Raw genomic sequence first — 18,354 nt, 5'->3', positions numbered from 1 at the left:
AGACAGCCTCTCCCCTACCAATAAACTGCAATTTGTAATTACCAAAAGTAAGTTTTTCAGGAATACTTCCAGTAAAAAAAAATATATTATTTGCATAGTGTGGCTTATTTTTCCCCAGTCTAGTCAGTAAGACAGCATTATCTGCTGCAGTCTGATAAAACCTGGGTTTGGAAATTTTCCCATAAAATTTAAGTTTACGCTTTAGAATACTCTTCTATCATGTACACACTTAACTGAAGTACAAGAAAGAAGTTATCAATTCACATTCCCTAAGAAGCACCTCAAACTTCAGATTAACTGAGCTGTCATTTCTAATTAAGGGCATTTACTCAGATGATGACAAAGCTTTCAGTATTGATGTCTGTACTTACACAGTTTCTAGGAGTTTTAATCCCAAACCAAAACTCTACAGCTAGAGGTGCTTACGGACAGCAACAAAAAGGATTCTTTCTCAAAGGCCTTAGAATACTGGTGTACGAGAACAGATAAACTGGATAATGAGACTGTTCAGCCACGTGATTTCAGCACATCAACATATGAAATAGCAGTGATGCTTTGCCTAGAATGGGCAGGGAATTCCGCAGAGAGAGTGGTGCTTGTTTATACAAGCCATAGAGGGATCTTGACTGAGGGATGAGGGACAGCAGGGGCTAAAACACAGACTTGACTGTTCAGTTCTCTCAAAACATGGTACCACCTGGCAAACACAAGTAGAGCAGTTCCATTCCATTTCCAAATGCCAAAATACCACCTAAAACATAAGCAGTTCTTCCACAAGAGGCAAAAGTTAATGATAATTATGTTTTTCTTTCACTAAAGGAGAGATGCCTAACACGTTCAAGTAACTTGTTAACATGCTAATATCAAAGAGTAATTGCTGACAGTCAGGAGCAGAACTTAAAATTAATACTGTCACTGAAATGCAGCCCAATGCCAACAGAACCAGACTCTCAAAAATGTTTTTGCGTACAAAGAAGTACAAATGTATTTGAAACTGTATTTGAAACCATTTTTGAGAAAAATATTTTTCTATACATTTAATCTTAAAATAGTAAATATTTATATATTAAGCTCGAACTGTTCTGATCTGTAAGTTAAACTCACTATGCTTATAAGGATAGCTCTGCTATTTAAACTGACTAGAAGTTGGGGGGGTGGGGATGGGCATTCCATAAACATTTTGTTGAAAATGTACAACAAAGATTCCTCCAGAGAAATGCTTATATTCAAACTTGTAATACTTATTCTAGGGATGATTTCCAAGTTTTTCTGTATGAAAGAACAAATTCATACAGAAAAAATACAAATAGCTGAAGCATTCTAAGAGCAAATACACTAAAACATGCTCTTCAAGGCACAGTAAGAAGGAAAATGTTCAAGACATTGGCATTACTACAGTAGCTTAGCAGTACAAAGACAACCACTGTAGCATGAAGTTTTTAAAACTGTGCATTTTACCTGTATTTTGAATTGAGCATGGAATTGCCATTACAAAATTTAAACTTCTATTTTATGCCAGAATTTGCAATAATTTGAAATACACATTTTTATGTTAAAAAAGTCAGTATAAAGCAATTCTCTAGTATCAGTAAGTTGAAGAAGCATCAGGACAGAAATCAGAACTTCAAAGACTAATTGGAAGTACAGAGGAAGTACAGCTGGAATTAACTCCAGACACACGTCAGTGTTAAGTGAAAAGTTTCACTATCATTGAAAATGTCCAAAATTGTTTGAGATTATTTCAAAGCTAGTATAAACCAGTCCAGAATTTTAATATTTTTATTCAAAGACTTCCAAAACAGTATTTAGAAAGGGCAGACTAGCATAAAGCATTTCCTACATAAAACTTTTAAATCCCTCACTTCAAAATAACGCTTTCTTAGTTTTAGTTCCTGTACTATGGATAAACTTCTGCTAAACAGTAATATTGTTCAGCTTTCTATTTAGCTTTAAAAAAACAAGTTAGATTTATATCCGTACAAGTAAGCCATTGTCTCAATGTACTCGGTGAAACACAAAAAATAAGAAATTAAAATACTTACAGGTTGAAATATCTTTAGTTTTTTCTTCCCACTTGGATTTGCAGCTTTTTCAATCCTACCCTTGATTCCTTGGTCCTCAACAGATTTTTGTTCAATAGTTCCTATGCTTGTGAATTCTGTGCCATCCACATTCATTTGCCCTGCTTTAGCTTCCTGCTGGTCTATTTCTGAAACAGGCTCATCCTGTCCCTGTAGAATGGTGCAGTTTGGACAGATATAGTCCTCACCATTCCTTTCCAACAATCGCCCTCGAGCCTCTGAAATACCCACGCAGTCACCATGAAACCATTCCTCACATCTGTCACAACAAATCATAAACCTGAAAAAAACCCAAGGAACAGTAAAACATTGTGAAACGAAAAGACAATTAACGCTCAACAGATATTTCAAGCAACAGATCTTATTAATACCCTGTTAAAGTACCAATATACTGTTTTGCCTCACTGTTCATTTCTGTATTTATTTGTTTATCCCCTTTTAAATATTTGTTATACACTCCCCCCCAAACTCCCAACAAACCCAACAGGTTATTTACATGTACTCAAAAAGTAAGCATTAGCATTTGGTTTAATGTTTCATCACAGAAAATCCCAACTACTTGCACTGCATTTTTAGTCGAAACCTTTGCCTACCTGTTGTTATGAGGCTGACGACAAATACAATAAAGTGCATTCGGGTCATAAATCTCAGACTCGGGTTTGCTTTTGGGCAGTTCTTCGGGTTCTTCCTCTGTGATCCCTTTTGTGCCAAGGGCAGGCTTTACCTCCTTCTGAACCTGAAGATCTTCAGTGTCTTCCTCGGACACAACCACTTGACTTGCAATCTCAGTGCTGTCTGCGGTCTCAGGCTCTTGTTTGACAGGCAGCTCAGACTCGCCTTGCTTTTCAGACTGGACATCGCCTGTTTCTGTAGGATCTTGTTCTGAACTTCTTTTCCTCAGGCGGTTCTGTATATCCTTCAATGTCAGCTGCACAGGTTTCTGTTCAACGCGTTTCTTTCTTAGGCGATTCTGCAGTTCTTTTAGTGTTAACCCATCACTATCGCTATCAGAAGTATCATCTTCCTCTTCTTCCTCCTCCTCCTCTTCTTCCTCTTTTGTGTGTCTGCTTTTAGAGCCTTTCTGGTCCTTACTACTCCTAGTGCCAATCCTCCGAGTTACAGGTTTTATATCTGGAGTGCTCTCAATACTATCTTCTGAAGCAGTTTCAGCATCTGTAGCTGGGCAGGACGCTGGTTCACCCGAATCTTCCAGAGCAGTAGGAACACTCCTCCTTCCTCTGCGTCTTACTGTTGTCAGAAATTCTTCCACTCTTTCCGTTCGCTTTGGTTGCCGTCCACTACGCCTGAGGTTTAAGCTCTGCTGCTGCTGTTGTGGCTGTTGTTCACTAGAGTCCACATCAACATCTCCTACACCTTCTCGTTTAGCAATTGTAGTCCTTCGAAACCCCCAAGTTTTCCTGAACTCTTTACTTGTAGGCTTGATAGTTTTCTGTTCCTCCTCATTGCTTTGCTCACCTTTATCATCCAAAACTGATGCTAAAAACAAGGAAATAGTTATTAAACTGGTGGTGAAGGAAGACGGCTTTTCTTAAATTTTTTTTTTCAACACAGCATTATTTTCTTTGTGATAACATATATCTCCACCTCATTTTATGACGCTGAAAACAGATAAAATGCTTTCTGTGAATGTAATACAATAGCAGTAGCAATTAAGTACATCACTGGGCACTGTGCCAACGTAATCCAGCTGTTACAAACTCTTCTGTTATTTAAAAATATATGTATATACACATACACACACACACAGTGGACAAATACGCACATTTTCTGCTCAATTTAAAAAGAAGAAATCTTACCCGGAGAACTATTTTCCATGTTGTCAGTATTAGATTCAGATTCTAATGGCACTGGCTGTGAACTTACAGCTTGTTCCATAGTATGGACACCACTGTCCCCACCCTGAAACGCTGAACAGAAACGTAAGGCTCAAAACTCAGATTCAAAAATATTCATAGCCTAAGTAATTATTAAATATTTTGTTGTAATCTCATTATGTTATTGTAACAAATACTTAACTAGAATTTCAAAGTTATTAATAGTGACTGAATATGAACAAAAAGTTGACTGAATTCCTCCAAAGTACTAAGTTAAATATATGGGTTTGGACACTATACTGACATAGTTTACTAAATAGCATTAGGATTTCTGTATTTCTCAAAAAAATCCTTTCATGGTAACCTATTCCCTGGGTTTTGTCTGGGGAAAAACCTATAGCAGTTCCACTCCTTACGTGGACACAGGACCCATGCATGCATGGAGAAGAACAAGGGCTCATCCAGACAGACAGTACAGACAGTTACTGTTTTAAAGGTGAGGATGGTGCTTGATATCAATAACATTCTCTTGTAGAAAGGACTACTGATAACCTGCAGCAGGATAAGAAACAAGGTAAAAACAACAGCCAGTTTAAAGAAATTCAAAGCTACTGCTGTTTAGATAATACAGGGTTAGTCAAAGAATAATGAGGTTTTGGATTTTAAACAAAATGTAAAACCAGAGAAATACTCTCATCTTCCTTGTTAAAATAAACTAGGTCTGTATCTTGACTATTAAATACTTTAGCTGCTATTTTTAAGTTGTTTCAAAAACACTAGTGGGTATTCAGGATAAAGCAACACACTTTCCCTTCCTTATTTCTCTAACAAGGTTTATTGGATAGAAGAAATTATACAGAAAAGAACAAAATAAAAATCTTATTTAATGTCTCTCTGGAAAAAAAAAAACTCTGCATTGAGTGAAATTTGAGAAAGGCTGCTCCTTGACACGGTTATTTACAAAAAGGTTTTCAGTCTATATGATCTACCAAAATGACCAAAAAAAAGTCAAAGAACCCCCAATTATCACAGATGAAGCCACAGTAAAAAATAATCTGTGCTGACAACCAGGATCCCTTTTTTCTCAAAAGTCTTTTCCAGCATACTAGAGACTCACTTATTTGAGAAGACAGAAGCACATGAGAGAAATAAGTAAGACCTAAAACTGCATTGTGAGTAATTCAGGAATAACCTGGTTTGAACAAGTATTACAGACACTTACACCATGGAGCAACGTTTTAAATGGGTTGCATACCATGTAAATGCTCTCCTAAATGAATGCAGAAACCATGTTTTGCAGTCATTGCAATTACATTGCTCACGTGAAACTGTAATACGCAATAGTAAATATACCTCAATGAACTGGGTAAACAGAAACAGTACTTTACAAACAACAAGAAGAAACATCCCCCAGCTCTCCCCCAAGAATGTTTTTGGAGTAGTCATATGCATATTCCTGGCTTAAGAAATGCACAGGTAAGCCAAAAGGGAACATTAACAGAATTCCTAAATAAGAGTACTTGCTGAAAGAATCAAAGATATTTCTAAACAGCTGTACATATTACAGCTACAAGTTTTCAGAAGCATCCGTTAGTAAGGTTTTCCCAATCTTGCAGCGTACACTGCTGATAAACGCCTCCTTATTTCATATATTGCACCAGCTGCATTACTGTTCTGCCTTATCGAACACCATCTCTTTATAGTGCAACTCCTCTTCTTTCCAGTGTTGTATTTAACAATGCTACCACAGAAAGGTAACTGTTAAAGCTATGGAAACATAAACATCGATGCAGATATGTTAAAAATATTAACACTGAAGTTGTAACTTGACAATCACCTCAGTGAAATACTATAAATGTCACTGCAAAAACAGCAGACTCCAGAACATCAGTTTAAATAGTAACATGTCAGTTGAATTTTAAGCCTGTAGTAGGCAGGTAAAAAGTTGAAACTGCTTCAATTGAATATGAAATTCCATTAAGTTCCCCCATAAAAAATTACTAACTATAATTTTTTTTAAAAAAAAAACCCACTAAAATTATATTTACACAAGAAAAAGGCTGCAATGGCAGTAAGGGAACAAGTCAAAACAGTTAAAAGTTTACATCCTTGTTTACCTTGGAAGATGAAGAAATGTTAAGAGCTACAAACAGAGGTAATCCAAGTTCTGAGGTTTAAATTCCAGATAAAATGTAAAGAAATAAGAATTCTCTTCAATGTCCTCTATATGCTTTACCTGACACAGCATTAGAGGTTCGAATGGTTTCTCCCTGCAGGGCTGAATGAAACGGAGAGCCAGAGGAGGGCAGCAAAGGATCAGAGTCATTTAGCATTATCCTTCCAGCACATGTTGAATTTCCTGATTCAGAAGTGCCAGACTGAGTCTTGAAGCTGTCAGTAGGACCAAATATTATCAATCCTTCTTTTCCTGCTGGCTCCTGGAAGAAAAGAGACAAAGTAAGGCACCAATATATTTATGAACTTATTGTTTACAAAATTTGGAATTGTTTTGCCTCTATTACATTATAAAGCAAATTCCACTATTTTGCCTTGACAGTTTTATACTTTCAAAAAGACACTGAAACTGGAAAGAAAAGTCCAAGTAAAGCAATACACCCTCCACCACTTACCAACAGTTGAGACCTTTGAAATAAATACAAAATGCAATTGTACTCTCATCAATTCATTTAGATCCCATTAAGACTTCCAGAACAGTAACAAACTGTAATCAACAAGTCTATTCCATTTACAGTATTTAAAAGCATTCTGAGTGTGAAATTTAATAAGCGTATATTGTGCAAAAAAAAAAAAATGCAGAAATGCTTTTAAACTCCATCAGTGTGCCCAAGGGAAGATTTACCAGTTTGTACTAAATTTCATCACAGAAAACATCTGCAGCATTGAGGATTTAAATCCAGGTGGCTACTCAGTGGTTTTGCAAGGTGGGATAATAAAGATCCATAGTTTAGCTTCAGGATTAAGACATATTCCTTATCACAGTCCCTTTCACTAATAAGCTTTGCAATAGAGAAAATTTCAGAAGCTTTATTTCAAGGACAGCAAATTATATCAATAACAACACCATTTCCCAAAAATTAACCCTTGGAAAACATTTCAAAAATCACAAGGCATCTGAACAACTGTTTAATCCAGGTGTCCCAATTCACATGCAGAATGGCAATGGAACATCAACGCTGCTTGCTCCCAAGCTGCATGTGAGCTTGAAAATCAGTAGAAAATGCCTGTATTTAACCCAAAATAGTCTACCAAACTACAAGAATGCTGGAAAAGAATTTCAGAGGAAAAGTAGAACCAGACAGACAGGACAGAAAAAGTCACTTCTGAACTGGCCTATAAAATAAATTAGTGAAGACAAAAGAACAACACTGGACACAGACCCTGCGTGTCAGCATTCTGCAACTAAAGATGCAGGGGAACTGCCACAGTAGGTGTAGGAAATAACTAAAACATTAACAATTCTTTCAAAGGAGTAAAAACTGGCTGTTAACACTCCAAGTGAGAGGACAAATTTAAACACAGGTTAGGTAATCCTTCATAAACATGTCAATATATAGTCTGACTTTTCTTTTTAAAGAAAAAGTCATATTTTTCCAAATCTCTGAAGCCCCTGCATCTTTGCTGTTTAGAAACACTTTGTACTTCCTAAACAACAATCATCTCTAGGTGTTCTCCAATGCCATGTCACAGTCCTAAAAAAAAGGAGAGGGGAAAAGACAAACCCATCCTCAAATCTGGCTTTCATCTGTGGATCACTATTACTTCATGAACAATAAATCTCAAAATTTGCATGACTGTGACAAAGCAGAATGAGGAAGAAAACCACGAGCACATAGCTAGATCCACATCAGGATTTACTTCCCCTGCACCTTCTTTATAGGGGATTAAATACATTATCTACATTCTTTCCCACAGCCAACTATTCCCACTCCAATAAGAGAAGGAAAATATTAAACAAACAAAAAAAAGACAATACAATAAACTAACTTTAAAGACCCTAGTGCTATATCTCATGGCATTGAATACCTGCTCTAATACGTATTTTGCTCCATTGTCTGAATCAGTGATTATATCCAGGGGGTCAGTCACTGACGGCTGAAGACTGTCTGAGCTTAAAGTGCCTTCTTCCACGCTGTTGTTCTGCAATAACCTTTCAATCTCCCTGTTCAGAATCTCCAACTGATCACACATCCTGCAATTTTTAAGTGATATGCCTAAAGGAAGAGGGAAAGTCAGCTAATCACTTCTTGTTCAACTCTAATATTAAACTATGAAACAAACTATGTCTCTAGAACATGCAAAAAGTGCATCTTGTTTGTATAATTTATCCAGTAACATACTAAAGAAAGAATTGTCTAAAGGATTGTTTTCACAGTGCACAATTATGTATCTGTGAGTTCAAGGCCCTGTGTGCAACACGCTCTTTACAGTTACGTTTGAGCCACGGAGCCAATACCCTTGAGGCATTCCAAAAATGGAATCAGTGTCCTCTGCTCTTCTTAGGAGACATTCTGGCTCGTTGAACATAATATTTCCTATACTAGTCATACCCCACCCAGTGGAAAGGCTGCACAGTGCACAATATGCAGCTCTGATTTAACACAAAATAGCATTTTTAACATAAATAATAATTGAAAACGACAAGATTCTATGCAAGAATTATGATTCTTTTTGCATTAGTAGATGTTATTCATTATTATTACCTGTATTACCACCTATATTACTTACAGGAGAAAACTGTAACAGAACTGCAATTTTAAAATAATTTCAAATTTGAGACACATAAAAATTCAGTACTCTTAAACTAAAACTGCAGACCCCCTACATTTGCTGTAGAATGCCTGGTTGTTTCTTATCACTATTTAGTATCTCCATTTTCTCCTCTTCCCATTTGATCCAAATTATTTTTCATGAAAAACAGAGTAAGCTTCAAGCTTATTATACATGTATCTGCTCTTGATGCAGAACTGCATCTTAATACAGGTTAAAGTTAAATGCCTAAAAGCAGCTGAAAAACCAAATATTATCCAAACATAAAAGCCTTAACTCACAATTATACTTTTAAACCTAGCAAGCTTGCTGCCACTTCTAAGCAAACATTCTACTAACTGCCTGCAAAAATACTTACTACAACATAAGGCAACTTTGGGAGTCTTCAAATATCTGTTTCTCTTCCCAATTCAGTATGATTTTTTGTTCATTTTGTTCTTGTTCTGTTTGTTCCCAAGTTAACTATTCAATTGCACCTGAGATACTAACAGAAACGTAAGCTGAAGCACCAAACTGCTTATCGTGTTTTAAAGGAACTGAACATCTGTGATCAGCTTAATCTTATTCCTCCTAATACAGTACATTAATCACATTTCTGAAAATGGAAATTCTAGCTGAAAACTGAAAATTATTGTAGTTCCCTTAATAGACAATTCCCATCAGCATCACCCTACCTTTCTGCTACATTTCCTTTAGAAAGGATGTTCCTTCAGAAAGGGTATTATGTACCTCTGAAAAAATTTGAGGCAAGAATCTCTATAAATGATGGGACAGAAAGGTAACAATGTAAATAATAAATATATATATTGTTGCTTATTCAAAAGGTCCTCTGGTTTTGCTTAGGTTAACAACTTCTGTGAGAAGCAATTTCCACTGTGAAAATGTATAAGCTTTAAAGACCAACTATAATTAAAGTTAGAAACACAAATCAAGAGTTTCTTAAAGGTAAAATCTCTTCTCACTTCCCAGATGAAGTAAGCTTTGCCAATACAAACCCTAGGTTGATTTTAATGGTTAATAAGGACCTGATATGTTATGTAAACAAAGGATTCACAATGCTAAATCCATGTTTATGGACTACGAAGAACAAAGTACAACCCTAACGCTACTTGGGCTGCTACTGTCCTGCTCCCGTCTCCCGTGCCCAGTCACAGTCTACACCACACCCACCCACATACCTCTGCCACAGAAATCATCACCCAACTCCTTAGTAAACACTCAGCTTATGAATTCAGCAGAAAATGAACCTGCCAAAGAGTGATCCAAAAGGATAAAAAAAAAGAACATCAGAACTGGTGTAAAGATGTGCAAGACCATGGATGGAGAACAAGATCCTCTTAAGCAGGTTGAGCTGGTGTAGCACCTTGCTGCTACCTCATTCAACACACGCACACCGTCATCCATGCAGCAAGGGCTCCTCGGATCTTAGCCAGCGGGATTTCATTAACCGTCCCCTCAGTCAAGACTGTTTTAAGTTTGCCAACTGCGATAACGTGAGCATTCCAGTGAAACACAACAGTCACTTATCTAAAAGTGGAGCATAAAGCTGATGCACAATATCTTGAGAAAGATTATTCAGCCAAGAAAACATTTATTTAAGTTTTTCCTCCCCTTAGCTTGCAGGTAAAATGTTCCAGTTTTCCCAAAACAAGTTTGGCACTTGAATTATTCTGGACCTAAATTCCAGAAGCAAACAAAGCACAAAAGTATCCTACCCTAGAAAAATCACAAAACCATCACAAGCTTTTAATTTCAATTCGGCCAACTATTCTCAAACAGTGACAAACCCAAAACCACAGGGCTGCTCACTCTGTAAGACTACAGAGGCCATCGCTCACATTCAGCATCCCTGTGGATTCTGTACTACTGCAAACCTGTGGGGTTTTCAGTATACATGGCTTCGAAGAAATTCCAGAGCAGTATCAGCAGCCAATTTAACAAGAGACAGAAAAGACATTCCCAAACTCCAAATGCTGCTGCTGCAATACCACTTGTTTACAAACACACAATACATATTAAAAATCTATCCTCCAACATGCCTTCATTAAACAAGAAAAAAAAGAGAAAGCTTCTAATTTTACTCCACTTTTCTGTAATTATCCCCTCACATTCAGACAAACCCTCAAGAAAAGCATAGTGCTATCTACTGCCATCTTTGTAACCCCACAGTTTACAAATCTCAGGCAAAAAGGAAGAGCAATTATCTATATCAGTAACACAGAGCTGAGAGATGTTAACTGCAGGACAGGCAGCTTGAAGACACCTGGATCTGCTGATGCTGACTTCGTTAAGCCCTTTTAAAGATGCCTCAATATAACATCTTAATCTGATGATGACAGAGCAAAGCTTTTAAAGAACACCAACATTTTCCCATCTTTTTGTGCTTATATTTTTAGACAAAGGCCAATGCAACAAATTACCAACAAACATACATTCAGATCAGTATCTCCACTTTTTTTCCTCGCATTTCCCTGAAGGGGAAATAAAACATTCAATGGGTCCACTGATGCATAAAGATTTTGTCTTTTCTTATCATCAACTGCATTAAGAATTCCCTGCCTCAGTTAACTGAGAAGACTTCACTCTAAAAAAGGATCTTGAAAGACAGCTTAGTAATAAAACTTTTAACATGAGCGAAAAACAACCAAAAGAAGTAACTTAATTTCTACTTTATCTGAGGACTTGGTGTACAAAAAAAAAAATTGTCAGAATTCAGGGTGAATTCTTCAGTTTCAGCTTACTAGCTATTTTACTTAGTTTTTTGAGGAGTATATATGAAAGACTAGTGATCTTTATCCTCTCATTAATACTAATTGTCATTGTCAACAGCTAGATGACAAAATCTGCTGCTTCTTATTCTGTGGTTCTTAGATGTCAGCACTCCTCCAATTTGCTGTAATCCCCACAAATGCTGGTATCTCATTATTTAGAGGTTATAGAAGCACCTTACATTAATACTTTAGTCCAAATGATTAATATCTGGCATGTATTAGTTCTCTTATTCCCTACTCAACCCAAGAACTCTACAGAACGATGTCCTTGATTTTGAAAGGCCTCACACACGCTCACCCCTACACAACCATCCAGGAAAGCAAGGTTCACCTCGTATTTAAGACTTGTGATAGACTCTAGTACCTGCAGGAGTTGTTTCAGTGTGACCTGTTACCTAACAAAAGTTCACTTCTACTGTGACAAAGAAACAAAGGTATTTGGCTTGAACCAAGACATCCAAGATAGGTTTCTTAAATATCAAAGCAACCGCAGGATGTTATGAACAGGACAGAAAGCATCCTTTCCGGAACAAGGTAACAGCGATTCCAATCATGAGTCACATTGTTCACTCATTTTATTCCCTGTTAAAGAGGCACTGGGCTTGGCCTGTGTCTCCTTTAAGTGTTAAAAAATTCCTAAGCAAAAATATTAATATCACATGAGAAAAAAAAAAGTAGTAAGACACTATAAGGACATCATTCCTGATGCAAATAAAAGAAATGTTGGTATGGCTTAGTTGATGCCACTCCTACTCAGAAGACTGATCCCACTGAAAATTGCTTTGCATCCCTATTTGTCAAAGATGACATCTGGGAAACCTGCACTCTTTCTATTAAAAGCAGCAAAATTAATCCCTTGCATCAACAAGCATTATAAAAGCAGCTCTAAGGAAGTCAGTAGGGCAAAGCCTACTTTGTACATAAATGAGCTGTTCCATTCAGACCATGGACAAAAGGTACAATCCACTGACCCCTAAGAACAGCAAGAAACAGGTGCTACTGGAGAACGCCACATACACCCAGGGCTGCAGTGGAGTTCCCTCCTTCTGCTCGTTCATGGAAGATGCAAGAGCAGGCTACTTTCATGAGAAGCAACAGAAAATCAGATGACCAATTACATCTAGTATATGGTCTTTTATTTTCATAGAAAACATATCCATTGCTTCCTGATTTGTCTTCCTTCTGAGAGAAGGAAAACACCTTTCAAAAAGTTGTGAAATGGGAAAGTTGTGACAAGATGCAACGAGAATTGAAGAGAGGCAGGCAGCAGTTGTAAGGCTCAAGCTTGGATGGGGAAGATGTAAGGAAATTGTGATCCTGAACACCTCCCCTGCACCCCAAACAATTTACTATCTCACTATTTGACTGCTATACACAAGCTGCAGTTGCAGGTCAAAAGTCCAAACATCCCTGGTAAATACAAAGATTTTATACCAGTTTACATTTGAAAGATCATGTTAAAAGTAAAATTTACATAAAATCAAAGTAGTTGGACCTAGAATAAAAACAAAGACAAATAATGCTACAAAACCTGTAACACTTATCTGTAAAGGCTTTTCTGGCTATCATTAAACACACTAAATTAATTCCAAGATTATAAACAAACCTACCATCGCATATCCCTGCAATACTAACAACTTAAAAGTGGAATTACTTCCTATACTAGAGTCAATATATTATTCTCATTTTAAAAAATAACACATTAACTAGCTTTTAAATCTTGCATGATGTAGGTTCAGTAATACAGCCATGTTCCTCAGAAATACCCCATCCTAGTTTAAGAAATGTGTACTCTAATTCTGAAATACTGCATGAAGCGGTAATAATTCTAGGCAAATAGAACAGTGCTATATAGCCAAATCAGGACAAAATATCACCAAGATCTAGTTTTAAGGTAGCTTTTAGTATCAGAACAGTATTTCAATCCCAGATGCACATAACACAACACGGTATTAGTCAGGGATGGCACCACTGACATCTACAGTAATCTCACATCCCACCCTTCCACTCAGATCTGCCGCTTCTTCCCTCACCGCCCCATCTCCCTTTACAAAGACAGGTTCTAGTACTTGTACAGCCTCGTTTTTCAGTGTTGGGTAGTACCCCATGTAAGCTCCTACCAAAAGTAATGGAAAAGAACTGACGTGATTAGCATGGGAGATCAGGCTGCCCCAGTATAGAGACGGTTGCACTGAAGGATAGAGAATCTGCACTCTTTGAAGAAGGCAGAAAGAAAAGTGTGTGATGGTACCCACTGTGGTCTCCAATGCGATGGAAAAGCTCCCCAGGGACACCTTAGCACACCAGTGTGACCATATCTCCCAGAGGAGGGGAGGTAAAGAGAGAAAAAGAATTAGTTCAGTGGCTTCTGCACCTCTGTTGAGACCCCTTCCTCAATCTTACTGACATTTTATCAAGAAATCTTTGAAGGTACTATAAGACCTCATGGTGTCATGATGTGGTATCACAAATAGTTCAGTAGTGTCCATCACTACCACCTTTCTACTGTCAAGACACCCCTGGAAACTCAAGATAGATCATTGCAATGAAGTTTTGAGCTTTGCAGGCTTTCTGACTTTGAATGTAGCATTTTTTTGTTTTGCACTGAAAAATTATTTCAAATATCCAGGGTGTAGTGCAAAATATTTGTCCTGTCTTGGTACAGGAGAGCCCATTAAGTGCACATTTACATGATACCAAGTACTACCAATATAGAGTGCTGATGCCAATCAACTAATGAGATTTAAAATGTAAACATTAACAACTTTTTTTTTAATTTCCAAAGATGGAGAAACAAGTATTCAATTTTCTTCCAGATTTTTCTCTCATGAAAAATGACTCAATACATTTACAAATTTCACAAGATCACTTTTTTCCACTTGAGAAAGGTATTAAAGAAATATTCTAAATTGACAATAAACTTCATAGCAAACCAACTTGACAGTTTAGTTTAAAATAATTAAGCAAATGGATTCATTCAAAGAAGTTAAAGAAATAGCTTCCCTTAAAAACAATAAATACATTTACTTGGTCTCTGTACTTGAAATGAACCTTTCCAAATTAAAATGTCTTCAGTCACCCATTATTATAAACTCTCTCTACTGTATGTCTGACACTAATAAATACACCATTATCCTTTCCATGATTTCTGTCAGGCTACTCACTTACCTTACATAAGCCTCCTAAGAAGGCCACTGCCTCACATGATGGGAAACTGCACACACACAGGACAGCAATCCTGCACATTTGCAGCACATGTGGGACCTCCTGGAAGTGTTGAATTTAATGTGTATGCACAGAATCAGATTACCAGGCACACACAGCAGGCTAGTGTACAGTAGCAGTTAAAGAAGACAATGAGCAACTCCACGGTATGACTTGACTACTCCAAGCAAAAAAGCATAAAGTAACTCCCTGGTTTATGCAAAACAAAATACACACACACTGAAGTTTATTTTGATGTCTTTCAGACTAGAAGATCATCTTCCCAAGAAAAACATTTTTAAAAAATTCTTATTTCAGATTGCATCATACAGGGTCAGAACAGTCAGAAAAAAATAAAGGAAAGGCAAGATGGACCACTCAGTAGGTAGTGCAGCAGAATGAGAACAGCACCAAGTATTACAAGTATATTTTATTCTGGATAAGTAGCAAAAAAGTGCTTCTTTGGACCAGAGTGAAGTTCCCACAGCTAAATTCAGCTAAAGAGCAATGTCTCATAGAAACATTCGAGGCACTTTAGCAGCAGGCCCACCAGAGATCTGGCAAACATGAAAAATTTATTTAATAACAGACAAGACTGTGGATCATATCTATACTACAGAGGTTCACTGTCACAATTGCACAAGTCAGGAATGTTAAGGGGTACAATCTCTAATCAACAGAGCTGTGCTGGCATAAGCGCCTCGTATTGGTGTAATTACATCTGCAAAACTGTACTTTCACCTGTACGAGTCGTTCTGTTTGCATGGTGGGGCAGCAGGCATGCACCACCCTGGTGCAGCCGAGCTTTAGCAGCGTGGCTGCACCCTCGTATGACAGCTCTGTCAACACACGAGTACAGGCCCTTCTGAAGAGGGAAGCAGTTTATCTCAGGAGGAAGCAAGACTTTGAAAGTTCAAATTCCCCAAATGGAAAAAGCTACATTAGAGAACAGATTCCAAGGTATTTGTGTACACATTAGAGCTTCTGCCAGCACAGCTCTGTGTTAGTGGCTGAGCAAAGAACTGTAACTGTCAACTGTACTGACAGAGCTTTAGCAGAGGTGAAACCTTAATGTAAGGCACTTACACTATGCACATCCTCCAACTTGTAGGCCCATAATTATGTTTGATAAACAAAATTCATATTCAGTTTAGTGTTAATTTTAAGAGGACAGAAAAGTATTATATACATGCCATTGGTATTTTCTAGTGCAGAGCTTAATGGGTGCTTAAAAGACTACGCAGATACACTCTATTGGCTTACTAACAGACTGACGTTTGGCTTTTTTACTACTCCTGTAATACCTGCTGAAGCCTTTATTCACATTCTTCTGCGTAAGCTAATCCTGTATCTGCCCTAACAATGAAAATTTACCCAAAACCAACAAAACAAAATTGATTTTTTTGGTCAGCTTTACTTCTGCTCTCAGGGTCTGAACAGTATGAGCAAAAATAAGACAGCAAATAGATTTTGCTCATTAAGAACAGTTGTGAACAGAATCACAAGCAGTGTAGACAGCTCTGCTTTTTTCTTTTTCCCTTTTATACAGATTAAGAAAAAAAAAAGGCAGCTTTCTGTGGTCAAAAAATTAGATTAAAAAAACCAAACAACTATCTCTGTACAAGAAACCTTCTAAAGGCACCAGTACAAGCCAATTTTACAAGCCATGGTCCTAAGTTTAGGCACAGAAATATCAATTACAAACTTTAATTGTTGGGTGTTACTCAATATACAAGACCTTTACCATTCCTTTTCCATCAGCTTGAATTAAAACTTTTTACAAATACATACTACTTATTTGTCTAATGTTCAATGTGTGCTACTGAACTTGACCTCTTCAGCGGCACTGAAAATACATTTTTCAGCAACTGAACAGGAAACAATGCACTTTGTAAAGGTGATTCACACAATCTGGCATTCCTCTGCTCAAGTACCAAAGAAATTAGTTCTCTATCAGGGCTCTTAGGAATACTCGGCTGTTAACTGAACAGCACCAGTTATTCGGCTGTTAACTCTTCAACATCCCACAGCCTGTTTATTTTTAAAACATACAAGATTACAATTCTACAACTGCCAAATTTCAGCTTGAATACTTACACTGCAGTTAAAAAATCCCTCTTCTCAGTTTTACACAAACTAGTAAAGCTGTATGGGCCTTTTGTCAAGCTGGCATTATAACAGTATATAAACTAGCTACACATCCTATACTATTATCTGTAAAAAAAAAAATGTTAGTTTTACATTATAATTAAACTATCTCTATCCTCTGGCATGTCTAGTTATTGTTGTCAGTCCAACTGTGTATACAGAAATGGACTCAAACTGCAGGATTATAATTTCTGACCCTATCAGCACAGCTGTTGAAGAAAAACAAATACTGTGTTTTGATGCTTCTTCTCCCTTATTTCATTTGTAAAAAGTGAAGTAAAATACATTTTAAACCAGCTATCATTTTCATTCTTATTCCATCAAAAAGACTTCATTAAATGAAGTAAAACAGAAATGAATTTCTCCTTCAGAATTTAGTGAAATACAGTAATTACAGCATACTGATTATGTTATTAAAAATGCAGTAAACGCAGTTCAGTTCCCCATTTTGATTAGGGTTTACTGTGAGAACACACATAATGCACATTTAAATCTTTGTGTGTTGGCTCCCTAACTGGAAATTTAAGATTTTTCTTAACCTCAAAGCCCATCAATGCTTTTGAGACTATCACCATTAATAACTGTGAAGTATCCACTTATTTCAGAAGCTGTATTAGATAAAAACTTAATAGCAGTACAACCCTCAAAGCATTAACTGACAGTTGACTGAAGATTCTCCTAGTGGGGAGAGAGGCTTGACAGCACATAAAAAAGCAACCAGTTCTTGCATAAACTACATAAATCTTACTTATATTAAAACCCTCTCCTTAAATCTCCTACCACTGTCCTACTTGTAGCACTACAAGAGACACTAGACAGAAAAACTGCACCAGAGAATAAACTAGTGCAGATAGACACTACCACTTCTGTCAACTAAAAACCATCTAATCTTACTATTCCTGAGTACAGTCCCTTCTTCCATTTTTATCAGTTAAATTTTATAAACTCTCAGCCTAAACCCTGTAACCCTTGCCCTTCCTCTCCCCACTTAATATTTCTAGCTGAAGATTCAGGCTGTACAGAATTAAAATCCCACAGTTGTAAATTACAACTATAAAGACAATTAATATCTTAAACCAGAAACAAATAACATAATCTACTGCCAGAAAATTTTAGTAGTGAAGCAGGATTAAGTAGAGCAAATACTGCCTTTTGATGAGTCCACTAGACACTGAAAAATATTTATTCAATTTTATTTATTAATCTGGACTCATACAATTCTATTAGCATTGCCTTGGGAGTTTCAGGTTTGGTGGGGGTTTTTTTAACCTCAAAAGACGTCTCTTAGTTATATGAAAAGCACCCTCTGAAGCACTGTGTAAATTATATGTATTATATTTGAACAGTTTTAAAATCTATAAATATTTCACAGGGTACATACATTTGCAGCAGAGCAAAAACTTCGTTTGAATACCAATAGAAATCAACTAAAATAGCCCTTAAAAAAAACCAACACAAACTTGTTAAAAAAATATTTAAGTGCTAGTCTTGAAATCAACAATTATTCGATTTGCAAATCACTGGAGT

At 36.8% G+C, this 18,354-nt stretch overlaps 1 protein-coding gene across 4 annotated transcripts in view; it reads right to left on the bottom strand.

The window, feature by feature from the left end:
* Nucleotides 1-18,354, bottom strand: part of DIDO1 (death inducer-obliterator 1) — a 55,683-nt gene that overhangs the window by 35,354 nt on the left and 1,975 nt on the right. For 2 of the 4 annotated variants that reach the window (XR_012631426.1, XM_074888265.1), the window contains 4 exons: nt 6,153-6,354; nt 3,899-4,009; nt 2,675-3,578; nt 2,043-2,361 (listed from right to left, as the gene is read on the bottom strand). Coding sequence is in view for 3 of the 4 variants with exons in the window: in XM_074888265.1 (XP_074744366.1) it covers nt 2,043-2,361; nt 2,675-3,578; nt 3,899-4,009; nt 6,153-6,249 (1,431 nt within the window). In the remaining variant the exon portion in view is untranslated. Of the gene's footprint in view, nt 1-2,042; nt 2,362-2,674; nt 3,579-3,898; nt 4,010-6,033; nt 6,355-18,354 lie in introns of those variants that run through there. The other 2 variants (XM_074888266.1, XM_074888267.1) reach the window with 2 other exon arrangements.

This window comes from Strix uralensis, chromosome 18, assembly GCF_047716275.1.
Source record: "Strix uralensis isolate ZFMK-TIS-50842 chromosome 18, bStrUra1, whole genome shotgun sequence".
Lineage (NCBI taxonomy): Eukaryota > Metazoa > Chordata > Aves > Strigiformes > Strigidae > Strix > Strix uralensis.
Note: the sequence above shows the minus strand (reverse complement) of the source record. Positions and strands in the feature narration are given on the sequence as shown.